The sequence below is a fragment of the Oxyura jamaicensis genome, chromosome 9, assembly GCF_011077185.1.
Source record: "Oxyura jamaicensis isolate SHBP4307 breed ruddy duck chromosome 9, BPBGC_Ojam_1.0, whole genome shotgun sequence".
Lineage (NCBI taxonomy): Eukaryota > Metazoa > Chordata > Aves > Anseriformes > Anatidae > Oxyura > Oxyura jamaicensis.
The window spans coordinates 25,425,260-25,451,801 of record NC_048901.1 but is presented as its reverse complement, the minus strand read 5'-3'; the positions used below and the strand labels follow the sequence as shown (position 1 = coordinate 25,451,801).

Here is a 26,542-nt window from a genome sequence, read left to right as displayed (position 1 = left end):
GGGCGGCCGCCGCCGCCGCCCGGCCGTGACTCGGCGCTGCTCGGCTGCCGGCCCCGAGGTGCCGCCGGCCCCGCGGGCGTCGCTGTGCGGGGACACGGGCGCCGCGGCGGGGCCGAGCGCACCTCGGGCGTCTTCCAGAAATGCCTTGGGCGGAGCGCCCTACCGCGGCCCCGGAGCCGCCTTCGCCTGGCGGCTCTGCCGCTCGCCCTTCCGCCGCGTGTGGCGGGCCCGTCCCCGAGCCCGGGCGGTCCTGCAGAGCGGGGCTGTGGCGACGGGCGAGCCTTGCGGAGGCACGAGCGGAGCTGTCCGCGGGGCGGGTGTCGCCCAGCGGTACCGTCCCGCGCCCGGGCACAACGCGCGGTGGCTGTGGTGGTGGCCTGCCGGGCACAGCCCGTGGGGCATCGTGTGGCGGTGCTGGGGGGAGCGCCGTGCGATGTGCGACTGGCACCGTTATCTGCAGCACCTCGGTGCTGGAACCTCGGTGGTGGGGAACCCAGCGGCCTGCCGGCGGCTGTGAGCAGCGGTGTGCGCAACCCAGCGGCCCCGAAAGCCGCATCGGCCGGCACGAGGGCGGTCACTCGGGCAGGCGTAAGCACGCGCGTGAGTACTGGGAGAACCGGGCACAGTGTGATGCACTGCTTTAGGAAAGGTTTGTAATGAAAAACTATGAAAAAGAACAATAAAGGATATTTTTATTTAAAAATGTTACTTAGAATGAAATACTTTCTTCTGCGGCACTGTTTTATATGTGAGGATCAGATGGTAAAGTAAGTTGGGCTATTTTAATTCCCCAGACAAAAGGCGTTTGAAAATTAAACGTGCCATTATAAACACCTGTGTTTTAGAAACCTTGGAGAAGTGAAGACAGTCTCAGGACAGACATCTTCCAAAGTCCTTTTTGTTTTATAGCAAGACCGAAGAAAAAATAAGTGTTTTATTGTAGATAAGTTTGATAGTCATCCGCCTCCTGTGACTTCCTGGGTCTCCTTGCTCTGGGGTTAGACGCAGTTCTGAACTTTCATACAAAATACTGTTTCAGTGCCCCTGGGCAGCACAACCGATCTGGATGACCAAAGTGAGGGCCGTAATACAAGGCTAGTTACCCTCTCAGCACAATGTTCAAGTTACATACATTACTTTTGCAAGAGTTCGCCTTGTGACTTGACTCTTCATGTCCTTAAATGAGCAATACTTTCTTCTGAGATACCCACAGCGAGCATTATTAACACTTCCCTAAAATGGTGTTATTATCAAAGTTCCTCTAGCATATGCAACTGCATGACTCATTCTCGACTCTCAGCCACGTGAAAATTTTAATGAAGGTACTATCTGTTCTCAACTTTCATTAAAAAGAAGGTGTCTCATTATCAGAAGTCTGTTTTTTTTTTCTAAGTATTTTTTTTTTCTGAAGTGATATTAAACCTTGCTAGATGACACAGCCCAAGATACCAAAAAAAAAAAAAAGAAAAGAAAATAAAAAATAAATCCTTTAGTATGTAGTTCAGGTGATAGTGGTTTGTTGTTGTTGTTTGTTTTCCCCTTCAAAATTAGCAGTATTGTAGGGTAAACCTCACTGTGAAACACGTACCTGAATTCCTGCTGAATCCTTACAGGTATAAATAGGCACTTCACTGACTGAAGCCTATGGTAGCCTTCTCTCCATGGAGCCTTAGAAAGGAGACACCACTAAGGAAGGATCTGGGTAAGCAGATGCAACTGGGGAAGGATTTGGGAGTTAACACTGAATAGGTTTTAAAAAATCACAGTGACAGTATTTTGGCATCTTGGAATAAAATTACACTTAGGCTCTTCACCAATGAATTAACAAACTCGTTCCGATTAAAACTGAGTTCACAGCAGAAAGCCATACTCTTGATAGCTAACTGCTGGGAGGGGAGGGGAAATTTGGTAGATTCAGGTGTAGTACAGTTGAAATGCTTTATTTTCAAACCTTGTACCATTTTCTCTTGAAGTTATATGACTGACAAAGGCTATAGTTAATAAGGTTTCAGTAAGTTTCCTGGTATCTTCAAAAATTTTGCCACAGGTGTGATAGTGTTTCTTTTGAAGTTAGAGAGTTGAGGTTAATCGGTTCTGAGATTCTAGCCTTCATCCTGGTGTGCTAAGTCCTTTTCTGACCTCAAAACCAAAACCAAACCAAACCACAAGCTCCCCACCCCTCAACAAACAAACAAATAAAACACCAAACCAACACCCAACCAAGAAAACAAACAAAAGGGAAAAACACCTGAACAGGATTGACTGAAATCAGTAGTTTATGAAAGGAAGCAAAGGTAGCGTGTATATATATGTATATACTTACCCTGTCCAGACTGGAACAAACCAGTATGAGGATGTAAATAACCACTTAGGCGTGTGTGGGATGGGTGGAAGTCCCCAGAAGAGTGGTTATGTGCTTGTGTTGCCTTTCTGTTTGAAGTGGAAAATCTCACGTGCGTTTTTGATGACTGATACCCAGTGTGTCAACCATCTTCTGGTAATCTTCCAGTAAGTTTCCCGTGGTACCTGATTTTACAATTTTTTTTCGATTTTTTTTTATCTTTACTTTGTTTTCTTGTTTTCTCCTGAATTATTGGTGCCTGTTTGCATTTAAGGACTTTCCTCCACCGTTAGGACAGTCGAGCAGCAGGCTGCCGCTGGCCTGCCCTGAGAGGCTGTGCCGTGCCTGTCCCCAGGGCTTTCAGGGCTGGGCTGCAGAACGCCCCGGGGAACCCCGGCAGCCTCCAGGCCGGCCCTGCCTCGAGGCTGGGCTGCAGAGCTCCGAGCCCACCTCCTGGCCGACCTGTGCCTGGCTGCTCTGCAGGGCTGTGCTCTCCTGTCTCGGCCATGCCAAGCTCCTGGTCTGCGACGCTTACTGAAGGGTATTCTTATTTGTTCATTTCTGAAGCTAACTTGTGCGTGTGACACAAGGGCTTCCTTATAGATTAAATTAGTGGCTGATGAGTTGCAAAAAAACAAGAATAAGTTAAGAGAGTCTATGAAGAAAGAGTGCTTCTCTGTCCTGCTTTTGTTTTCAGTGTGCATCAGCTACTGCAAAGCACGGACGTAGGCAGAGCGCGGCCACGTACGTGATACTGTTACGGCTGTGGATGACATCAAGTCCAGTCGTTCTTGCAGTATTTAGGAAACCCTGTCCAAACACTGGGAACATTTAGATAATTACATAAATCGCATCAGGCTTGGGGGTCACCACAGGACAAAGCTGAAAAATGTCATCAGCAAAGAGGACTGAGGAGTCGAGGTTACGGGAGGGGAAGCGCCGGGCAGGAGGCTGGGCGCCACGAGCAGGGGAGGTCGCAGGCGAGCATTTTGTGAGCCACTGCTGTGCGCATGCTTCCTTGGCCTGCGCAGCACTTTGGGTTCAGCAGCCGGTTTGGAAGACCTGGAGGTGGTTGTCAGTTGGATAAACCCAAGGGGTTTTCTTTTCTGAGTGAAAAAACACAAAGCTGTTTTTTCTCTTAAAGGCTTCCAGCCCCTGGTGCTGTGGTGAGGTCTGGCAGAGCAGATTGTGTGGCTGTGCTGTTCCCTGCTCCCTCCTTTCTTACACACAGATGAGAGGCGTTAAACCTGGCACCTCTTACGGAGATTTAGGGGAAAGTTTATCTCAAGAAATCGCAAGGTCGGGAACGGAACTATCTCCTTGGCAGAAAACCTCTGGAAATCTCATCTAGAGCACAGTGAAAACACGACGTGGTTTTGATTCATGGAAGAACTCTACAACTCAAAGCAAATGAGTTATAAAGTAGGTACGTAGTTTATTTCGGCGCTGGGCGCGTGCAGGATAGCTCCCAAAGGCACGCACACCCCAGTGCAGCAACTGGACACGCATTTCTTATTTCACGTGTAGGTTACTGGCTTTTCAATTTCAATTTAAAAAATCTGGACGTCATATGCTGTAAGGCTCCAAGCACTCTGGAAAAGAAAAAAAAATGAAGGAAAGGGTCTCTCAGGAGGCCCTGTGTGTCACTCGGGAGCCATTTCACACAAGTAACCCCATTTCTTCCTCTGTGTCCAGGTCTCCTGGAGGCAAAGTCCTGCGCCTTGTCCGTGAGCTTCCAGGGGCTCCCGTGTTTATTGTCTCTTTGAGACTGACTCATGCAAGGTGCCAGATTGTGGCATGAGTTTCATCTGCATGTCTGGATTTGTGTCCTGTGTTTCTTGCCAATGTGTTAAGCAGTTTCTCAGGTTGCCCCTGCCCCCCCAAATACTCTTGTGTTTCAGTGCGTGACAACGCTCCTGGGCATGTGGGGCGTGAGAGGTTTATTTGTCTTCTGCAAATGGACTAGAAAAAAAATCTGTAGCTGTGCTCACTGTCACAGGTACAGAGCTTTCTGAGGTGTCAGAGCTGCTGAATTCCCCCGTCCCTCACCTATTTTTTTTTTCCTAGCCAAGTTTAACTAATAGAAATGAGCAAGAACTTAGTTCTCACTGAGGGGAATTAGCATGTTGAATTTAGCCTTGCACTGCAGTTATAAAAAGACATAGAAGTGTGGGGGAAGAAGGGTGAAAGCCCGAGGGAGGCAGCGAGTGTGTGTTTCATCAGTCTGGTGAAGCATGGTTTCTGCTTTTGTTTTTCTTTCTTCCTTTAGAAATCACACATGCATTTCTGCACCTGTGTTCCTGCGTGCACAGGACGCGGCGCCGTGGGGGCGGGGGGCAGAGGCTGGGGCCGGGACCTGCTCCTGGTGCCCCAGGTCCCAGCCCTGGCACCCCCGGCACGCTCACGGCGAGGGGTGGCTTGCAGGGGCCGTGCGGACCTGGCTTACCTCTGGAGCGGGAGCGTGCAGGCTGTGCCAGGCAGCAACACTCACCTCGGGGTGTTGGGAGCAAGGCGACAGCAAGGTGACAGCAAGGCTCTGCTTCGTCACCCTGGCAAACTGCTCCAAGTGCCGTTGGCAGGGGGGTGGAACTAGAGGGGCTTTAATCCCTTCCAACCGGAGCCATTCGGTGTTTCTATGATTCTATGAAGGGAGCAAGGACAAGTGCGGATCCCACATTAGCTTGCTAACCAGCAGGCTCCTCTCCCATCCCAGAGGCATTTCTGGCTCGTTATGCCCCCTCAACCCCTTTTTTTCTCTTTTGTCAGCTAAGAGTCTAAATTTCAGGATCACTTGCAGAAAGGTTTATTGTTCTCGGTACAGTTGTCATTAGCAACACACATTTTGGTATGACTAACAGATCTTTTTTGGGCAACGTCTAAAAAAGGAAGTGGAAAGCAGCCCGTGCGTGCAAGCAGCGCGGCGCCCTGCCCGCCCCGGCCGGGCTGCCACAGGGTGCCAGGAGCCCACGGGCCCTGCTGGGGCTCCGGGCTCTGCCTGGCGCTGAGAGCAGAGGGGAGCGATCCGGATACGCGAGTCACAGCGGGGGGAGCTGGGAGAACACCCTTCTTGTTGCAACCAGATAAACTAGTTACCTACGCTGGATTAAATAAACTTGATACACACAGTATTGTCAACACTCAATATTGTTTTCGCTTTCACTGTGTTCAGCACATTCACAGCACTTCCATTTTTTATTTTTATTTTTTTTTTAACATCTCTGCCTGGAAGGAAATCATGTTGCCATGCTCTTTTCTTTCCTCTGCCAACTTCAGTGAGAAGCAGACTGCATCCCGCCACCCAGAAATCGTGTGCAAGGCGGTGTCGTCGCCAGTGATTGCTCGCCACTGGTGCAGGCTTTCAGAGCAGGTGTGATGCCCCGCCGAGCAGGGCGTCCGCTCGGCACCCGCGGGTGGTTTTGCCGGTGGCAGTGCCCTTTCCCCTCCAGACCGCAGTGCTCTGTGGCAGGAGGGGGAGACGCCGGCACGCCTCAGAAGAAGGGGTCCGTCCCGTTCCAGCTGACAGCCGCGCCTGGCCACCTGGTCCTGATCGCCATCTCCAGAGACGGAGACCTCTTCCCTGGGCTGCTTGTGCCTGCACAGCGGCCCTCTTCCCAGTGATGCGAGTGAGTGTCTGGAAAGGAAATGCAGTTAAGAAGCATCTTGTTCCCCTCCACCCCCTCACCCCCCCAAAAAAAAATAATAAAAAGGTTAAATGCAAAAGAGCGGAGCTGCTGCGGGTGGGCTGCCCACCTGGTGGGGGGGGAGCGTGGGGAAGCGCTGCCCTGCCGCGTGTGTGCAGGTCGCAGTCTGCACAGGTGCACACAGCCTCCTCTGCAGCCATGCAGCGTACCGTGACAGTGAATCTTGCTTCACCCCTCTTTCCTGCAGGCTCGCCCTTCAGTGTGATGTTTTTCAAGTTTCTAACTTTTTAAAATGCCACGGTGAAAGGAGAGCCGAAGGGCTGGGTGTTCAGGAAGCGGAGGTGACTGCGCCGTGCTTGGGGAGCACGGAACGCCCTTCCTGAGCGCGCTGCTCAGAGCTGCGAGGAGCAGCCCCACTGCCCGGGGCCTGTGAGGCTTCGGGGCACCTGGCAGCACCTTGCTCTCGGGCAGGGAAACGCAGACATGCTGCATGCGTATGTCTGTTCGTGCGCATCTACACTGCACCGTTGGGTTGTGTGTAAGCAGATACACGCAGCACTACACATAGCTCCACGCACGCCTGTGCGTGACACCCACATCTCGGTGCCCCCCGGGGTTAGGCTGGGTGCTCACCCACTGTGAGGTGGGCTGTTCTCATCTGCCCTCGCTGCCCGTTGTAGAAGTACAGATGAAAAACGTGCTCCATCTTCCAGTCGGACAAGAGCAGCCTGTTGGTGCTGAAGAGGACGCTGTGCATCCCGTTGATGCTGCACAGCCAGATTGGAAATTTAGGGGTTTTCAGCACGCTTCCGACCTGGGGGTGGAATGGGCAGCTCAGGTCTGCTTTCACTGTCAGCACTGTCAGAGCTCCTCAGGAGCTCAGTTACACCGCACTAGGTATGGATTGCCTTGCAGCGCTGCTGCCTGCTCGTCTGGAGGATGACCAGGAGCCAAGGCAGCCCGTGCTGCCCAGCTGCAGGGCCCCTGAGGCTGCTGGCATTTGGGAATGGGAGAGGGTTTGGGGATGGGAGTGGGACTGGGGATGGGAACAGGGTTTGGAGAAGGGAGCAGGGTTTGGGGATGGGAGCAGGGTTTGGGGATGGGAGTGGGTTTTGGGGATGGGAATGGGACTGGGGATGGGAGCAGGGTTTGGGGATGGGAGTGGGTTTTGGGGATGGGAATGGGACTGGGGATGGGAACAGGGTTTGGAGAAGGGAGCAGGGTTTGGGGATGGGAGCAGGGTTTGGGGATGGGAGCAGGTTTGGGGATGGGGTTCACAGTGCTCACCGGAGGCACGTGGTGCCTGGCCTCCTCCCAGCTCCAGCGCAGGAAGCCCACCTCGCAGCGGCGGCCGGGGCACGCGCTGCCCGCCAGGACGACCTGGAGCAGTGGCTGCAGGAGGGGGCTGCGCTCAGGCTGCAGCAGCGCGCGGGGAGGCGCTGGGAGCCTGGGGCCTGGCCCCGCACCGCGCGGGGTGGCTGCGGGACCCCTGCCTTCCCACCGGCCTTCCGATGGCACCACCGGCAGGTCACGGATAACATCTTCTGTCGCCTTACGATTTTTTTAGGTGATTACCGGGGGGGGGGGGCCCCCCGGGGCGTTTTCCAAAATCAAGCATAGGAGGAATAGTAATGACAGAAACACTTGGAAAGTTAGGCTGATCTTACCTGTGTGCAGATGACATTTCCACAACTGAATTCTAACAGATGAGCTGTCGTGCCACCCAAATCTGTCTGGACCCTGTGCAACCAAACACAAAATATCGCTGTAATGTCCAGGTCAGTGACTGGAGCTTTATACGTCATGTCTGGCTAATAAGAAAAATAGAAAGAAATTTCACAGAATTGTTTATTTTTCTTTTTTGAGCACGGCTGTAGTGTCCTACACTCTACACAGTGTCTACACAGTGTCCTACAGCTCCTCCTGAGCTCTTGCATTTCAGGTCCATTTCTGTTAAAATTCAAAGCTAGGGTCAGATTCAAACCTTCTGCAAAATGAACAGAGATTTCAGTCAGTGCCTCAACTACACCCAAGTTTAACCTGAATATAACTATTTGAAGTAGCACTGCAATTTTTTGCTCAATAGCCACGAGTGTCACGTCAGTATGAATCACTGGTGCAACGATGCCTCTGTATCTGTCTGCAGCATCAAATGCAATTACATTGGTTGTAGAAAGGCTGTAGCAGCTTCCTTTGCTAATAAAGTTAGGCTGATATATTTTTCCTGTGTTTAAATAAACATTTTGTGATTTTCATGTTTAAGTTTAATCAGCTGTAACTATGAATATGGCTACCAGTAGAATAGCTCCTGGTTTGGTACAGCGCATTGTTCTTCCTGTGTGTGCAGCCAGGCGCATCGCCTCTCTGCTGCTCCCTCCTGCCTGCTCCTGGACGTGTGGGCTCGAGAAGGACACACAGTAACTGTACAGTATCAGCCTCTTTTTCCTCCAAACTCAGCCAGTAGCTCTACATTCCTCTGGCTGTTGCTTCTCCTCATTAGTCTAAGAGTGCGCATTTAACTAAAATAACAAAAAGACTATTTCATAAGATGTCACTAGAATAGAAGAAAATTAAAAAATTGAAACATACCTTTCCAGTGTCCTAGAGAAAATTAAACTGTATAAAAACAGGATCAGTCCCTTACTTCCTTCGCTTTTGAACTGGAAAAAGAAAAAAGTAATCATAGGGAAGGAATTATGGCGCATATGTGATGCTTAATTAAAACAAATCCTCTGCTTAAATCAATCCTAGATAAATACAAATAGCCAAATGAATATGGTATTAATGTGGGGAGGCTTTGGCTTTGCGACTAATTCTGTAGCAATAGGACCAAGTGTAAAAAAGAAGTCCAGTTCTTGACTAACCTATTTTTCAGTATGTTTTTTTTCTTCTTTTTTATTTTTTTATTTTTTTTTTTCGTAAAGGTGCAAGAAGCCAATTTGAATAATGTATAAGATGTTACCCCTGTTTGCCTGGTATCTGTGGTGAGGTTCCAGTGACTGCAGTGGCAGTGGGATCGTTTCCCGTAGTTAAAAAAAAAAAAAAAAAAAAGCAAAAGCTAGGAATGGTCCCTGAACAACTGGGGCTAACAGCCTGGCTGTCCTGCTGAAGGCCCTGCTATAGAGGTCTGCCAGGACCACTTCTGTGTGAGAGATCAGGGGCAAGCAGAAAATAACTCACAATAAAGTAAATATTCCATACGTACACAATTGATGTGGTCGAAGATAAATTTCTGAGCTGCTGCTTTCTCAAAAAAGTTAAACAGCTGAATCTGCAGGGCAAAACCATAAGGTGAGAAACCAAAAAGGAGACATTATGTCAAGAAGCAGAGCTTTTTAATTCAGTGTTTCCTTCAGACAAATGAAGGACTAACACAAGAAATTACTCTGACCATTCCTCAACTGTGGAGTTCAAGTTTTTGCAAATAGTCAAAGGAAACGCTTCCTTAAGTCAACTTTTTTTTTTCTTTTTTTTCTTTTTTTTTTCTTTTTCCTTTTTTCTTCCAGAAGAAAAACCAGTCTTTAATGAAAAATGATTACAGCCCCTGGATTCACCTAAAGCCTTCATGAGGTGGCAGAACCATCTTCCAAGCTCCAGCTGGGCTGTGGGGCCTGTGTGCTTATAATTTGTGATGAGTCGTAAGTTAGGGAACAGGTTTATGAGATTCTTTTTTTTTTTTTTTTTTCTAAAATCTTCAAGCCAAATATCTTTAAAGAAATGTTTACAGAAAGTGTTTTCATACTCACCTGTTCAGTGAAGTTGTCTGCTTTGTAGTCTGCGGTAGGGATGAAGTGGGTGGCTGCTGAGATAAGGCAGACGGTGGCTTCCCGACCTTCTCCTGCTGCCCAGAGGCTGTCTGCCAGGGCTGCAGCCAGGGCCTCTCCTTGCTCCTTTTGGCTTATTTTGCACAATCTGCAGCGCAGGTCACAGCAGAGTGCGGCAGGCAGGCGGGGGCAGTGGCAGCAGGGGCTCTGTGTCCCCATTGCCCCTTGTCCCCACCAGCTGCCTGCTGGCTGTGTGCCCATCCTTGAGGGCACAGAGAGTCCCCACACCCTCAGGCTGGAGCGGTCCGCTCACCGCCAAGCCCCCACAGCCCTGTCCTGCCTGAATATCCCCTGAGTCAGGCCCACACAGCTCTAAGGAGCGGACCTGTAAAGGCAGGAGGGCATTGAGGAAGGGAGCCGTGCCCATCGCCCCCGGTGTTTCCAGCAGCGTGGGGACTGTCCGCGTGCTGCGGGGTGTCCCGCTGCGACCACAGCACGGAGGTGGTGCCGAGGAAGCAAGCACCACTCCTGCAGCAGCAAAGGTTTGGTGGGAAAATCCTTGCCTGGGAGCCAGGTACAGCGTTCCTGCAGGGTGCAAGTCCCCATCTGTAGCTGCAACCCTGAAGTTAGTTCTCATCTGGTAAAACTTGGAGGCGGGTGCTAGTTTTATTAGTTCTAATAATGCAAGGAAACAGTTTTTGTATTTCCCCGGGAAGGCTCATCTGCTTACCTTTCCAGGTGAGTATATTCTGTGTTTCTTACGAAGAGCAGATATTTAATGATGTTCCCTTGTACAGCCATCTGAATGGCTCTTGTTCCCCCCTAGAAACAGAAAGCAAACACTTGCCAGCGCTGATGAGCCCAAACAAGCTGAGCTGTGCAGGTCCTCTGGAAATGGCAGCATTCTGACCGGCTGAGCCATCCTGCTGCCAGCAGCAAGGGGAGCAGTGTTTCTTTTCTCCCTGGTAATTCAGGATGGCTGCTAACTTCTGAGATAAATAGAAAAGTAAATTGAAAAAGATCTCGTGTGCCTAAAAATAAGAAGTCTCTATGCAAGCAGCGCCCGTGGTGGCCCTGCTGGATCAGAATACCTGCTCCCCTGAAATCTGCTCCAGTATTTCCACCCTGTGTCACCAGAGCGGGGGCGGGAGGGGTGTCTGCAGGTCTGCAGGTGTACGGGTGTGTGCCTGAGCACCTCTGGCTGCCACATCCCATGGGCTGGCCCGGGGCGAAGACGTGGCACTGGAGCGTTACCTTGTCTGCCTCCAGAGCGCAGGCCAGGTCGGAGTGTGGCTCGCGAAACCTGAAGTGCGCTTGTGCCCAGTCACGGCTGAAGACGCGGGACGCGTCCCCGAACAGCACCTTCCGCAGCGCCTGGGGACGGAGAGGTGCTGGGTGCAGCTCCTGCAGGATCCGCAGCCTCAGAGCAAAACCACCAGGCACACATCCCTGAACATGCAAGTTGTTTGCTCTGACCCATGTGATTTGTGCCTGGGGGCTCCTCATGGAGCAGGTGGAATCCCGTGAAGCTGACCCTCGGGGAGGTTCTGTGCCCACATCTCTTCAGGATGGGAGCTTTTTTGGGGCTGTGCTCAGCCTGGCAGCCCTCGCCAGGCTTTTCAAGCTCTTGAGCGTTTTATTATGTTTGTGCCACAGTGACGGGTGATGGGTTTTGTATTGGAGGTCACAGGTAGCAAGGTTGGGGACCCCTCTGCCACCCCCCTGCAGAAAACCCGCCAAGCTTTTGGAAAAGCCCCTCGGTAACGGCCCAGGGGCAGCCGGCACCAAGCACTGTGCTCTGGAGACAAGCTATGTGGGCAAGCAGAAAAACATCCTACTGCTCTCCTGAATTTCTGCCTTCTGTTCTGAGGCTATTCCCTAGGAAAGCACCAAGAGGCAGGGACATTGTGTGCCCTGCCATTTGACCTATTATCTGACGTGAAGTATAGCATGTTGGTTTTGAGGTTGTGTTACAGCTGTGTTCTTTAAGAATCCTATAAATAAGTAACTGCGATGATGTGCTCCTGTAACCGATAGCAGCAGGCTGCAGCCCTTGGCCCGGTGAGACCAGCTCTGGATGAGGTTCCCGCGCCCTGTGTCGGGGGGATGAGGGCCGGCCCGTGCCCGTAGCAGCCCCGCTCACCGTCGCCATGCCCAGCGAGAGCGGCTGGCCGCCCTGGCTGGGGGAGGCCGGGGGAGGCCGGGGCCCCGCGGGCAGGCAGCGAGGCTGCGGGGTCCCTCCGGCACCACCTGCTCCGTGCCCTCCGTCCGTCCCGCAGCCCGGGCGTCCCTGGAGGAAGGGAGAGAGGGGCAGGTGCTCGGAGACGGCTGGCTCCTGGCGCGCTCCCAGGGTTTCCAGCCCCCGGCACAAGCAGAGGTGACAGCACACAGGGCTGATGGGCAGCAGCAGGACTACCCTTTACAGCCCCCTTCAACACTAACAGGCTAAACTGGGGATATTTCTGCTTAAAACAGGCCTGGGTAAACATGGTCAATTTTTAGTTACAAATTATTTGTTTTAAAGGTGCATTATATTTACTTTCAAATATCAATTTCATGCTCCTAAGTTGTTATACTGTGTATAAACTGATGAGGGTGTGAAGCTTAGATACGTTTGTGATAGATAGACAAATGTGCATTTGTATACTTCACTTCCAACTAACTTTAGCTAATTGTTAAAAATAACTCCCACACAAGCAAATGATTATACTGTAGAAGAAGAATGTTGTGGTTGTCCAAATTTCAGGAAATAAGCTTCAGTGCTTGTCAGCCGGAGGATGGAATAGGTTCTCCAAATACTTGTATTTTATGTTCTTCACTTAGTATTTTTTTTTTCCTGTCTTCTAAAATTGACCATTGACCATAAAAAGTGTTATGTTTAGACAGAAATGTCAATTTATATTGAAATACTTTGCTATTTTGATTCAGATCTGGAAAACATATCTTTAAATACCTGAAGAAAATGCATGTTTCTTAGAAAAGGAGCACAAGAAATGTCTCTATAAAGGCTGTTTGTTGTACTGCACGCTCAGATGAGTAATTTCTTCAATAGGATAATGTGGCAAAACAGTTGCAAAAACTGGTAGACAAGTACAAAATGTTATCTTTTAGAGAAACGCTTACCTGATGAGTAGTAGTACTGATTTCCAAACTGAAAAATAAAATATAAATCAAAACATAAAATAGAGGCATTGTTAATGCATTAAGGAACAGGAGACCAGCTAGATAAGAACTCCAGAAGAGAAGAAGAGGAAAAGCTGTTGCACTTGTGTTACAAAGTACTTGAAGACCTTTTCTGCATTCACATAAGTCTTGTGATGAAATATAACTTAATGTTACAAAAAGTCCGGAATTTAAAATGTGTGATAATGAAGGGAGACAAAAACCTTACCCACGGAAATGAAAGATTTCCCTCCATTTGTTCAGATCTGAAATTTTGTTGCAGATCTCATCCAGTGCTGCCTGCGCCCCGGGGTGCCCGGGGTGCCCGGCTCCCTGCTCGCCCATCGGAGCCGCGGCCCCAGGCTCACCGTCACCTCCCGCTGCCGCATCGTGATTAAACTTTCATTAGTGCTGGTCACGGTCTGTTTTCCTGCTCGCTGTTGAGGGGCACCAGGGCTTCATCCGAGACGCTGCTGGCTGCAGCTGGGCCCCAGGGGAGCGCAGTGGGGGGATGCAGCGGGGCCCAGCCGGGCTGCGAGGGCTGGGGCCGTGGTGCGGAGCAGAGCACGACACGGCTCTGCAGGCACCATGCAGCCACGGGCTCAAGCTGCAGGAAGGAGGATGTTGGTCGGTGCCTGCCGGCTTGCCAGAAGGCTGGTGTTCCCAGGGACAGGGCTCAGTGGCTCTGCCTGATGGAGCTGTGGGAAATTCACTGGTTTCCTGTTGCTGTGGTCATGGGAGTCTTGTTAGTTTCCTTCTGTTTTGGTTTGTGATAACCTGTACACCAGGGCTATCCCTCCAAATTTTGGTGTAAAAACACGAGGCTGAGCTCATGTGGGTGAGCTGAGGGGAGCGTGGGGGAAGCCGCCAGGGGAGCGCAGGCAGCAGAGCCCCGCTGGCAGCATCCTGGGGATGGTGTGGGCCTGGCAGGGGGGCTGCCCGGTTCTGGCCCCAGACTGGCCTCAGGACCCCACCAGGGCACCAGCTGCCCCTGCAGGGGTCTCCTCTGGCATCTCTCCCACTGCACCAACACCTTCATTGCTCCACGCCCCAGCATCTGCAGACATGTGTAATTTCCTGGCTGCACTCTGTAGCAAAGTTTCTGCAAGTAGGTTTCAGTTTGGATATGCTGCTGGTGCCACAGCACAGAAGCCAACTGCGTTTACTCTTTAAGCGGGTGCTGCTTGGCATAGTCCCTTTGGCAGCAAAAAAAAGTAAAAGTGGATCTGTTTCAAAAGAGTCCCCCAGCAGAGGCACCGGTGCGGCCCCAGCTCCCTTCACAGCCGTGTGCCGAAGCACGGGGTCAGCAGGCACGGAGCACCCGTGTCTGCAGCCCCTCTGGGTCGGCATCGCTGGGTGGGCAGTATAAGCCTGATACACACCCTGTGTATTGCACGTTTGTGTTTATATGTATGCCCACTGCATGCACACACATACAGACACACATGCAAACTATTTTTTTTATTGTGATAGAAAAAAATCTGAATTTTCAAGAACCTTCAAAATGTATTAACATATTTCTCCAAACTGTATAAAAGTATTTTTTAATTGTGAAACCTACTGGTCTAGAAATGATGCAGAGCAAAACTTTAGTTGATGCTCATGGATTAAAAGTGATCCACAGAGTACATGCTGGTGTTGATCCAGGAGCCTGAGCTGAGCATCTCATGCTCGCTGCAACTGTTGCTTTCAGCTGGTCCAATGCAAATATTGTCAAGATTTTATTTTGTTAGTAAGAAGTTATTATATTTGCCTTGGGAAATGGACAAGCATGGCTTTAACAGCTGGCCTCATACTTGAGAGTGGGCTGGGAGGGGATGGGGTGGGACGGAGAGGAGCTCTCTGTGAAGGGGCTCCCCAGAAGCCGGGCCCCTCTCTGCACAGCAAACGTGGTGAGAAGGTTGATCTTCTGCACTGAGGCAGGTCTGTGCAACTCTTTGCTTTACAAATACCGGCTTGCTCCTTCTTCAGAACTGGCGAGGGTCACAGGGCAGGCGCGGCGCTGAGAGCAGCCGGTACCTCTCATCTCTGAGCTACCCGCGGGGCAGCAGAGCTGAAAGCAGATTGGTTTCATAAAGCACCAGGAACAAGAAGGATGAAACATTACTTCCCGTTACTTGCTCTATGGTAAGTAATACAATGAAACGTAATATGTGTTAAGAAGTTGCATTAATATTAATTAACAAGAACATACATTAACTCAGAAGAAAATTATGAAAAAGTGTTGGTGGTCATGGAAATCTGCAGTAGTGCTTACACACTGTTATAAACTAGGCATATACGATACAGCTTGGGAGGCAGGGTTGTTCTGTACAAGGCTCGGCAGAGCAGGAACAAAGATGACACAACTTTTACAAAAATAACCAGCAGTCAGCATGGTTGTTCTACCATTCATAGCAGAAGTATAAAAACTGGCATAAATGTCAGCAAGGTCATCTTGTAAGATGCTGCAGCTTGAGGCACAAGGCTGCCCGAGACGCAAGGTGACTCCAGGGGTGATGAGTGGGATTGCTCATTGCTTGCAGCTGCACCCGAAGCGGACACCAACTTCAGCAGATAAATGGGCAGCTGGTGCAGCCCCTGCTCCCCTAGGGCACCTCCCCTGTGGTTTGCTTGGAAGTGCAGTTCCGTGCCATGCAAGGAGAGCCTCATCTCTGTGGAGGCGGTGTTTGCTGAGGTGAAGCTCTTTTGATCTGCCTGCATGCAAGTAATTGGACCGACATAGCTGTACCTGGGGTGAGTGGCCTGGTTGCTTTACCTGACTTGCAGAGAGAGGTTCAGGGACACGGGGACCGAAGTGTTCATCCCCTCTGGCTTCCTGTACGTCTGAAGGTGGAGAGCCTCAGGTGTTTCCTCGCCAGCCTCTGCTGAGCTGCAGCCTGCTGTCCGAGTGTGTCTGGTGCTTCTTCCCATTGCTGCTGTTTGCCGAGAACTTTGATTTTTGTTTATTTGTACTGCCTGATGTGAGAGCACTTACTGGCTGTTTTCTGGGCAGAGCTCTTCATAAGTGTGACAGTGAGGCCTTGGGTGGGCGTAGCACAGTACAAAAGGTGCCTGGCTGGGAGTTACGTTGCTGTATTCCTGGATGTGCTCTCTGCCTTGCTGTGTTGCAGGGTGGCTGTTCAGCAGTACTCGGCCAGGCTTCCTCCCTTGTGTAAGCAGGAGGGAGTACTCTGCATCTCCTCTACATCTTACATTTCTGTCCTGATTTTGGCTAGGATAGAGTCAATTTTCCTCCGAGTAGCTGGTAGGGTGCTGTGTTTGGGATTTAGGATGAGAATAATGTTGATATCACACTGATGTTTTAATTCCTGCAGAGCAGTGCTTACACCAAGCCAAGGACTGGTCAGCTTCTCGCTCTGCCCTGCCAGCGGGCAGGCTGGGGGTGCAGCAAGAGCTGGGAGGGGACAGAGCCATGACAGCTGACCCCACCTGGCCAAAGGGGTATTCCATACCATCTGATGTCATGGTGAGCAATTAATATGGGGGGGCTGGGGGTGCTGCTCAGGGATGGGATGGGCATTGGTCAGTGGGTGGTGAGCAATTGCATTGTGCATCACTTGTTTTGTGCATGTTATTATTAATTTTCTGTCCTAATAATCTGTCTTTATCTCAACCCATAACATTTTTACTTTTTTTTCTGATTCTCCCCACAATCCTGGGGGGAAGGAAGGGTGGTGAGCAAATGTCTGTGTGGTGCTGAGCTGCTGGCTGGGTTAAAAAACAGCAGTTTTCTTGTGTATGCCTTTAACCAATTAACCAAGGCATGTCATACGTGCAGCTGCGGTGATTGCACTGGGGAACTCAGAATTCAGGGTCAAAGAATTATAGTTTGGGCTTTTAAAATTAAAAACTCCAGAGAGGTCTGTGGACAGAATTAATGGCATTGCCACATGTGACAAGCTTAAAGTGTCAGTGGTGGGTTTGGGTGCTTAGCCATGTCTTCCCCTCCAGTGGGGCTTCTCGGGCAGTGCCTGAGGCACAAAGCCCGAGGGCTTTCTCCTCTTGGCCCTGCTGTTCTTTCCCCTTGTGGTCTGCTGCCCTGATGTGATGGTTGCATCGTGGCTTTTACAACAGTTAAAGGTCAAAACTGTGCTGCTGGTGATAGCAAACTCTTATGTGGTCAACTACTTATTTTACTATCTAGATTCAGTTCAATGCTATTGATTAATTTGTGTTCATACCACCTACTTCTAAAATAAGTTCCTGGAGGAAGGAAGAGTAGATATCTTGATAAGGTTTTACTCCAAGAAAGAAAATGTATTTTGATTTAGATGCCACCAAATAGCATGTTATCTTTTGTTTACTGCATATGTCACATTGACATTTATCTAAAACCTTCTCTTGTTTTTAATTTCTTTAGAGCTAATCATTTAAAAGTTAGTATGCCTGGTGGTTGTTGAAGATAGCAGTGATAAACCTCTTTGCTTTAAATGTTCATAAATTATGTAAATCTAATACATCAGGTCGACTGCTCCAGTGGTTGTCGCTGAATCCTTTGATTTTGAAAAAGGAAACTGAAATCCAGCAAAGCGAATCAAGAGGGCGTTCATGAAGTGCACCAAGGAGCAGCCTAGGATGATCCAGAAGGAATCTGCAAACTGTTCACTGTGAGTTTTAAATGTAAAACTTCCCTCTTTAAAATTAGCAATTTTTTCTGAAAGGTGGTGGATCTTCACCTCTGAGGAGAAGAGAATCAGGATGAGACAACTGCAGGAACCTGAAAGAGCATGAGAGATGCTCATCACATTAGAAATCCTGGCAGCAAGGCTATATTACATTCATCACAACAAAATGCTGTGTTGATGGTGTTATTATGGCCATCATGACTTAATTTTTACTGGGAGCTTATTTCTAGACCCCAGGCTGTGTCACGAGCAGACCTCCCCACTTGTCTCCCTGTGCTGGGGGCTCACTGCCCCCTGGCTGTGCTGGGGTCCCCGTGTTCCTGACAGAGGGGACAGGGCAGCCTGCCCCGTCTCTGCTACCTGCTGGCCTGTCCCACCACCCGCTGCCATGGGGAACTTCAGAGTTTTGTCTCCTGACTACAATTTGGAGGAAAGCCAGGTGTCAATACAGCAAACTTATCCACCTCTCTCCTAGATTTACTTTGTCACTTTAGAGTCAATGCATCCATAGTCCTTAACAGTCTCCTGTGCTGATAAATCAGCCAAAAAAATATCCCAGATTCAGGTAATGTGGAATGGTACTTACATGCAATAAAGGTCCAGAGGTACAACCCTACAGGGCCATGCAGGGTTTCATAGGGGCTGCCAAAAGCATTGTACATGAAGAAACCTGTTCCCACCAGGGCAAAGATGATCAGCAGTGTGCAGAAGAGAATGATGCTCACATGGATACTTGCAGGGATGATTTTGAGCAGATCTGGAAAAACTAAAAATTACAAGCAATAATGAACAATAAAAATATAAGCAATTTGCTGTTAATTTGTGCAAATTATTTAAACTGTGCTTTTCCAAATGCAACAGATCTAGTCTCAAGTCCCTCAGAGGCTTGGCCAGAGATTGATGTTTTTTGGGGAGGTGGACAGCAAATCCAGAAATCAACTCCCTTCATCTATGCTCATGCAGTCTTACTGAGGGGTAAATTATATTTCTTTAGCTCATTCACTGACTTATTGCTTTGCCCAGACCTTTATTAGCATCCAAACTTAGTTACAGTTGGTGCGAGTGTCACTTCTGTGTCCGATCTTGTCTGGAGTGATCGGCATTCATACAAAACATGTCTCTCGGACTGGATTGCTCTGGCCAGTGCAGTTTGTTTTCCAGAATACACATGCAGAGGATGAGATGAGACATTGCTTACTGCGATGCAGGACGAGAGGCGCCTTGCTGGGCACCGTCACTGTCACAGGTGTGCTCGGAGTTGTGCCCGGAGCACCAGTGGGCCCCGTCCTGCAGGGGGGCTGGGATGAGGCCAGGCTCTGCTCGTGTCCCACTGGTGCGAGCCTGGTGTGGGACATGGGAGTGACAAAGCCTCAGGGAACGCAGTGGTCCTAACCCTGCGGGCATGCGAGAAGATCGTTTGGCTGGTGTGTGGCAGGCTCTGCTGTGCCTTGGATATTCACTGGGTGTGCAATACCGCGTGCTGTCTGTGTGTCCCAAGTGTAGAAATGTGAGGGCTTGGCTGCTTAGCAAAGCAAAGAACTGCTCGTGGCTGTAATGTTGATTTCCATTACATCTGAAGGCAGTGATTCCACCACTTTGACCTGCACAAATATTCACTGCTGTTTTGTTAAGCTTATACCCAAAGAATTTTGGCTGTGCTTTTTTTAACTGAAAATTTAAGCTATAAATGTGTTAATTTAAAGGTCCACATCTAACAATGAAAAAGAAAACCTTAGTAAACCTGTGGTACTGACACACAGGTGAGCTGCAGTGTGATCTGTTTCTGGGTGACATTAAAAGCTGCAAGAATGAATGACACTTGGGGGAAGGTAATGTGTGTGGATGTTTACAGAATGGAAGTAATGGCAACTCCCTGTGAAAATCCATTGACAATACCGAAGAATTAATTTGAAGCCATCTAAAAGGATAGGAGGTTTCCTATCACATGATGTTTTTGTTTTTATTTTTTAATTAAAGGGTATATTTCTGTAGTTATCTTAATTTCTCAAATTGGTATCACGTTTCACTATTTTAAAATAGAAGTCATTCACAGAGGTTATATCATAGGAGTATGTTCCACAAACTCGATGAAATTTTGAAAGATGTAGTGTTTTGTGTGATCGAAGTTTTTTCCCCTGTGTAAGATTCAGGTGCAAGATTTGAGGGATGTTTTTTTTTCTGGAAGCACATGGCCAAAAAGAGAAGATAAATTAATGAGAAGTGGAGAAGTCCTACAATAAGAAAGTAGGATACCAAGATAAAAACAAGGTGTCAAATATTGAAATGTGTGGCTATGAAACCCAGTGCTGCTCAGGTCTGCTGGTTCTCCTGCTGGCTGGCAAAAAGCAGCTGCTTTTGCAGCAGAGTTTTGCCCTGCAGAGCCAAGAGGAAAAACATTGTTGGTTACGTGTGGGCACTGCCTGTTAGGCAGCCCATGCAACGTGCTTGCTCTATGCTCTATAACTTCTTCCAAAGCCTTTGTTAGCGCTGGTTGCATTTGCTGCTATGTCACTTGCCCCAGCAGCCCACCCTCGGGAGCCCATGCAGCACACGGAGACCCTAACAGTGGGAGCAGCAGCCATGCTGTGAGTGATTTGGTATTTACAGTTAATTACTGCTGCCTGATCTACCAGAGGCTGTGCTGAGGTTCAGCCGTGTAACGGCCTGTGTGACCATCAGGACAAATGTTAGGAATTATTTTAAATATTTTTTTAATGCAGTTTTTTAGTATTATTTCAAAGTGTGATCCTGCTTGGCTGGGGCACAGGGGATAGTTGATCAGCCTTGGTATAAGGGTAATCTGTAATCACTCGTGTTTGCTTAGTGACAATGGGTATTTCAGAAGTAATCATCAAACACACTTAGCTGCTGCTGATCCACAGGGGCACGATTAAAGCAGGGTAATAACACCTTGGAGCTGCCTCGCTGCAGCTGCAATGTGCTGGGAGGAGTAAGCCTCACGTAAATTAACCTACCTTGCAAAACGTTTACCAGCAAACATTTTGTAGCCTGCAATGCAGTAAATACAGAGAAGCAGGTAATGTGGTATCAAGCCAATTTATCGCCTGACTGAACGAAAGGGAAATTAATGGCACAAATGTTTGTGCATTGCTCCCGAAGCTGTGTTGACTGCTGCTTTGTGCTGCTAATATCTGCTGAGAGCAGAGAGGGGCAGTGCGGGGCCCGTGGAGCACGCACAGCCCTGCGGGCACGCTGCAGCGCGATGCTCGCCCTCGGCCGCCCCGTTACCGACCGGGTGCGTTTGGTGTGGAGGGGGAACCTCCATGCGTGGGAGGCAGCTGCTGCTGGCGGCCATGCCCAGTTGTTGCTGGTGGCTAAATTGCTTATCTCATCCTAGTAAAGCTAAGTGGGTTTTGGAAAATAGCCTTGTGTCTATTGGACCGTAAAATACTCCAAAAAGTTACAAATCTTATGTATTTACAAGTGTAAGAAACAGCTGTACTGCTAATATGCTGCAAAGTAGTTTTATTCTTGTACTAGTCAAGATAGCCATTAAAGGCTGACCAGTCATTGCTTGTGCAGAATTTGTGCAAGGAATAGCATTATTTCATGCAACACTACCTAATCCTTTGGGAGAACATGAACTTATTTAATAATACAGATTTTTGTTTATTTTAAGCAAGTATGCTACTGCATTGTGCTGAATCTTTCTTTCCCTTGGCACCTGCATTATAGTTTCTGTCATTAAAATTTTATAAGCGACATATTGGGAAAAATTAATTCCAGTAACAATGTTGTCTTGAAAGAAAAACATTCCTTCATTGTAATGAATGAAAGTGTTTTAGTATGCATGCCAGTGACCTTTAGAAAATGAACTGCTGACCTAGAAACAGATGAGAATCAGCAAGAGCAAATGAGGCAGAAGGCTTTCCCCAGCCTAACAGGGTTTGCTGGCAGAGCAAATTCATTTTACAATTAAAAGAGATACAGTGTTCAGAGGGGAGCGTTTAATGGGAACAAACATAGAACTAAATCATTTAGCCTATTTTCCATGCCTTTTCTTAGACATGCTAAAGCGCACTTTGGTGCATTGAACGACAGGCGTGGATATTGTACATGGTGGTTCTGCTTTCTGGGAGCTCACAGTGAGTGTCCGAGAGCTCTGGCTCAGACGGAAAGGGTCTCCTATGGCCTCAGGGAGCGCGAACCGGCCTCTCTGGGTCTGGTCTCTGAAGTGAATGCTTCTGGTGGATGCATATTTTGCTAAGCCGCACAACCATTGTTTTCTAAATATTAATCTTATTAAAATAACTGTTGCATTTGCTTTTTAGTCTGAATAAAAGATCTGAGAACAACTTGTGAAGAGGACGTCAATGCTTCCCGCTGGTTGTTGGTGAAAGCAGGGAGGTGAAGCCGGGACCTGCGGTGCTCGTGGAGCTGTTTGGGCTGTGACCAGGAGACGTTCTGGGTGCACACGCTGCCAGAGATCACCTTGCAGTATTTATTATCTCTTCTGCATGCGCTACCTAAAGGATTCCAGGGCAGATCACCCACAGTGTGCTTGTAACATTGAGTGGGGCCTACTGAAGTATTTCTCTATTAATGCTTGACTTGCACGAAAGGAAACTAAAAGGCAGAAGAATGCCCCTAGGCAGACTGGGCAGGCTGCTCTGGGTCTGTCGAGGCTCTTAGGTTCCACTCAGACCTGCTCACGCTGCTGCCCTGGGTGATGATCCGCTGCCAGCAGTGTGCTGGGCCACCAGGCACCTGGAAGGAAGCCTGCCCTCCCCAGGGAGGGATGCTGCCCTGCCACAGGCGTATCACAGCTTCCCTTCTGGCATGGGGGGTCTCAGGCATGGAATTAAATCCAACATTGGGCTCAGATTCTGAGAACAGGCATTAAAGCACCTGCTTCAAATCTAATTTCTCCATCTTAAAAAAAAAAAAAAGACATTTACTGATGTTGAGTGAATTACTCTTCCATTTTTTCTTTATGGAATTCCTGAAAGCTTTGAATGCCTAATCTCTGTTTTCAAAGAAACTGTTGGTAGAATCACCCTAGCAGTACATTAACGTATTTTAGCCATAACACAAACTTAAGAAAGCAGAACTGTACAGACAGGAGCTTGAGCAAGGCAAGGAAATGATCTCAGGGTCTGGGAGTCTCAGCAGCTGATAAGGAGCAGAAGCCAGCTGCTGCCCCTGGCTCAGGCTGGCTTTCCCTGCAGGACGGGATGTCTGTGGGGCTGCTCGGCAGCGCCGGGGCTGGGCCTGTCTGAGGCAGGTGAGAGCCCCACGGTCCCATCAGCGCTGGCTGGGAGCCCTAGCAGGTCTTGGCCACAGGGCTGGCAACCGCTCACAGGAAGGGACAGCTCGACCCACGGTAGGAAACAAATTCCTTGGGGCTTTGTGGACCGCTCTGAAAACTTTCTCCAGCCGATACCTGCAGGGCAGCACATCTTTCTTCACAGCCACAGTGTGCAGTGGTACCGAGAGCTTCCAGCTAGCTAAATAAATTAGTGATGGGATTTAATTAGAGAAGGTAAGTCTTCATATTGTGTTAAATGAGTCTGGTCTACCGCTTTGGAGAAATATTATGTAGTAGACCATTTATGATGCTTAATCTGGTAACCTTACTTTGCCTTAGATAACTCATGTAAGCAATTTGCCAGTGCTGCTTTAGCAGATTGCTTCCAAATTTTGTGTTGTAATAATTTCAGGTGGCATGCAGTATGCATAAGAAATGATTTATCACCTGTTTAGCGTTGCTACATGCAAAATGTCTTCACTTGATCACTTCATTGATCTTCTTATCCTTGAAGATGAACAGGTTATGAATATTACATGTAAAGCAAAACCACTGCTAGCAGTCTTTCATAAGATTTTGAATGTTGGTTACTAAGTTCAATTTGCAGATCAATTGTCTGAATGTCAGCTAGTATCAACCAGATGTTTTTCCAATTAATACAGCAGATTACTAATTTCAGGCTGCTTTGTTTCTCAACAGCAGCAAAATGCTTCTATACCTCCATTTCTGTCATGAGATTCCTGCTAGTTTATTTTTCTTTCATGGCAGAGCAGAGGATGTAATGTTGACATGCGCAGAAAGATGATAAAGATTAATTGACAAACAATAATATATGCAATTACTTTTAAAATACATATATATCTTTGAAATGTAGATATGTGTGTAATTGAAACACAAACTGCTGAAAACATTAGTATGGCTTTGCTAGTATCAGAAAAGTGTAATTTAAACCCGAAGGTTGAAATGCTGTAAGGGTAGCATTAGGCTTTAGAGATCTTCATGCCTGTTAAGGTCTGTGAACAAACAAGGGGATACCAGGGCAGTTATCTCCTGGTTCCCTTAGCAGAGAGCAGCACAGTGTTAAATAATTCAAGCGCCTTTCTTACTCACATGAAAACTGAAAAGGTCTCCCCCCGAGCCCACACTGTCTCACTCGCTCGCCATAGAAAAGCCCGTACTGGATTTCCCCGATGAACTTCTCCAGCTCCTTCCCGGTGGCGTTGACGAGCAGGGCTCCGGTCTTGCAGAGGATCGTTCCTCTAATCCACAGCTGAGTGCCGATGGCTGCTGCAGTTCCCAGGGCACAAGCGAAGCTGAACACCCCAGCTATGCAGAAGATGATTTTCTTCTGCTGGGCTGGCATGGTAGCACGCGAAGTCCTTGGGGCGATGCAGCCTCAGCCAGGCAGCGAGGAGCTCTCCATCGCCCTGGTGGGCAGGCGCTGGGTGCCCAGCCCAGCCGCGCTCGTGCGGGCAGCCCCCTCCACAGAGCCCCCTCCTCGGGGGCTTGGGCAGGGAGGCCCCGCGGTGTGCGCTGCCCTGCGAGGGGCTGGGGACGTCTGCGTTTTCCCTCTCCCTTTCTGTTTGCTGTGTAGCTCCAGCCTGGAAAAAGCAGCTTGCGGAGTGTTTCAGTGCATCCTGTGTCACTTGATAACGAAGGTCTAAGATAACAGAAGGAACCTCTGTAATTTGAGGAGTGCCCCGTTCCTCCCTTGTCCGGCTGGGTGACCTGAGGATTTCAGGACCGGGCTTGTCTGCTTGTCTGGTTATCCCCCATCCAAAATTAACGTTTTTAGAGGGCTTTATTTTTCCAGGAATTATTCTAGAGCTAGCAGTGTTGAGCTGCTCTCTTTTCCGTCATGGGCACTCCTAACGCAGCCAGGAGGCAGCGTGTGGTGGCTGGGCCGGGCAGCCCTCCCTGCGACACCTGGCGCTTGCTCTGCCTGGGCACAGAGGTGTCTCTGCTGGATCTGCTCCTGCCCCGGCTGCTGCGTGCGGCAGGATGCTTTGGGAAACTCTTCTGCCTGGTTTTCCAGGCCACGCAGGTCGGGTGCCCATGGCTGGGTCCCTGCTGCTGCTCCTGGGGCTGCCCTGGTGTGCTGCCTCCCCGGGGCATGGCCTGGGGTCAGCCCCGTGGCTGGCAGCATCGATTTACTGCCTGCTAACGATTTCTAGACAACACAAGGGTTCTTCTCTATTTTCCAAACCAAACCAATTCAGCTAAGTGCTTTGTTATCTGGATGCATGTCTGTGGTAGGAATACTCTTCAGATGTTTTAAGAGTATCAAATCAATTAAGCTTAAAGAGTAACATACCGATTAAGCTTAAATGTAACTAAGTCTGGCTTAACTACATATGTTTTTAGACAGGCTTAGAATTAAAATGAAGCAAGGCTGGGCACAGACATGGCTTTTTTTTAAGCTAAAGCTTAAATAAAACTGCCTCATGCATGATCACGACATGTAACCAAAAGATGGCACTGTCACTGGAGTCTGGCCCCACTGAGCTTGCACAGGGCATGGTGTTGAGCAGTAGGTTTGGAAATATGCTTATTTCTAAAGATTTTGAACACTTAAGCAGAATGCATTTATTCCCTGAAGAAGTACAGCATTTCAGTGTAACTATCACCACATGGTAGCAGTGAAAGCAAGACTTGAACGTATGCACGTCTATGCCACAGCCTTCTTCCCACCTTCTTCCCTTCCTAGGGCTTTGCCCCAGGCAGTGGCTGGTGGCATAAAGGCAGAGGGGGGTGGGCTGGAGAGAACTTGGTGCACAGACAAGCTGGAAACTGAACGTGGAGAAGGGTCCTGGAGTTTGCTTTGGAGCAACTTGTCACGGGAACGTTCCGTATCAACTACGGGTTCTGACAGACTTGTTCCGAAACCCTTTGGTATGTTTCTTGGTAGACAGTACGAATCACTTTCTAAATCTAGCTGTTGAATTCCGGATTGAATGCTAAGGAGATATTTACAGGGTCTGTTTCTTTATATTTGCACAGGAAAACAATGTTGCTTTCTGAGCTGCTGAAATACTATTCCATGGTACCTGGGATGCTCTTTGTTTACAAAACAAATACAGGAAAGGAAGACACAGGAAGAGAAATTAACATGCTTTCATGTTAGACTGGCAGAAAAGGAAGGTCTCTTTCAAGGAACGTTTTGACAGGTTTTTGTAACATCTTCCCTCTTCTGGAACATGCAAAGGAAATAATTGGTTATTTTATCCCACAGGTAATTAACTGAAAAAAGTGAAGCTGAGGTATCTGACGATCACAGAAAATATTTTATTGCAAATGCTGTGTGCTCCACTACAGTGAATGCTACATTGAATATATGACCAAACCAAAGCAGATGCAACAAATGAAAGACAAAAAGGGAAAATGAAAATACTTGGTTTTGTTTATTGTTGCTTTTTCCTCAGAGGCACTGGACTCCAGGCTTTCTGTTAATGTCACACTGGAACAAGAATTAAGGGAGTCACTGTTCGAGGCCAAGGTTAAAGAACAAGCAAAGTCACCAAGGAGTACTGTAAAAGCGCTGCTGTGGCTGGCTGGCATAGGGGCGAGGGACGGTAACTAACAGCCGGCCTGGATGCTCGTCTGCCTCGTCTGGGGCGACGACTTGTCGTCCTTGGCCCGTTTCCCCCTCGCTGCGATTAACGATGCCACAACCGGGAAGCCGGCTCTGTGCACGAGCGTGGGGCTGGGCTCGGGGCTCCCGGCGGTGCCAGGCGGGG

The 26,542-nt window shown here is 48.9% G+C and overlaps 2 protein-coding genes and 1 long non-coding RNA gene across 4 annotated transcripts; 1 reads left to right on the top strand and 2 right to left on the bottom strand.

Annotated features, from left to right (window-relative positions):
* Nucleotides 1-5,496: 5,496 nt before the first annotated feature.
* Nucleotides 5,497-13,265, bottom strand: MINDY4B (MINDY family member 4B). The gene is made up of 11 exons (XM_035335233.1): nt 13,138-13,265; nt 12,870-12,897; nt 11,890-11,922; nt 11,001-11,120; nt 10,477-10,568; nt 9,729-9,894; nt 9,188-9,253; nt 8,572-8,642; nt 7,650-7,722; nt 6,616-6,796; nt 5,497-5,972 (listed from the first exon to the last, which is right to left on the bottom strand). Exons 1-11 carry the CDS (start codon nt 13,251-13,253, stop codon nt 5,830-5,832), a joined length of 1,089 nt encoding a protein of 362 aa, XP_035191124.1. The 5' UTR covers nt 13,254-13,265; the 3' UTR covers nt 5,497-5,829.
* Nucleotides 13,266-16,594: 3,329 nt separating this feature from the next.
* CLRN1 (clarin 1) lies at nt 16,595-24,518 on the bottom strand. 2 transcript variants are annotated; one of them, XM_035335232.1, is made up of 3 exons: nt 23,916-24,518; nt 18,119-18,302; nt 16,595-17,666 (listed from the first exon to the last, which is right to left on the bottom strand). In XM_035335232.1, exons 1-3 carry the CDS (start codon nt 24,166-24,168, stop codon nt 17,363-17,365), a joined length of 741 nt encoding a protein of 246 aa, XP_035191123.1. In that variant the 5' UTR covers nt 24,169-24,518; the 3' UTR covers nt 16,595-17,362. The 2 variants fall into 2 exon arrangements, with proteins under 2 accessions (XP_035191123.1, XP_035191122.1); XM_035335231.1 differs by having other exon boundaries at nt 16,595-17,628; nt 18,123-18,302; nt 23,916-24,510.
* LOC118171816 lies at nt 17,387-21,261 on the top strand. The gene is made up of 2 exons (XR_004753408.1): nt 17,387-17,518; nt 19,687-21,261. It is a non-coding gene; the product is annotated as an uncharacterized LOC118171816 (long non-coding RNA).
* Nucleotides 24,519-26,542: the final 2,024 nt, after the last annotated feature.

Bases quoted from the DNA above. Each gene is read 5' to 3' on its own strand.
- MINDY4B (XM_035335233.1), bottom strand. From the start codon at position 13,253: ATGGGCGAGCAGGGAGCCGGGCACCCCGGGCACCCCGGGGCGCAGGCA. The intron at 7,723-8,571 runs GTATGTTTCAAT...TTGGTTGCACAG, and splicing joins TTCTCTAGGACACTGGAAAG to GGTCCAGACAGATTTGGGTG. The intron at 5,973-6,615 runs GTGAGCACCCAG...TTTCCTTTCCAG, and splicing joins AACAGCCCACCTCACAGTGG to ACACTCACTCGCATCACTGG.
- CLRN1 (XM_035335232.1), bottom strand. From the start codon at position 24,168: ATGCCAGCCCAGCAGAAGAAAATCATCTTCTGCATAGCTGGGGTGTTC. The intron at 18,303-23,915 runs GTGAGTAAGAAA...TGTAATTTTTAG, and splicing joins GAGACCTTTTCAGTTTTCAT to TTTTTCCAGATCTGCTCAAA. The intron at 17,667-18,118 runs GTACCATTCCAC...CCTTGCTGCCAG, and splicing joins TGGACCTTTATTGCATGTAA to GATTTCTAATGTGATGAGCA.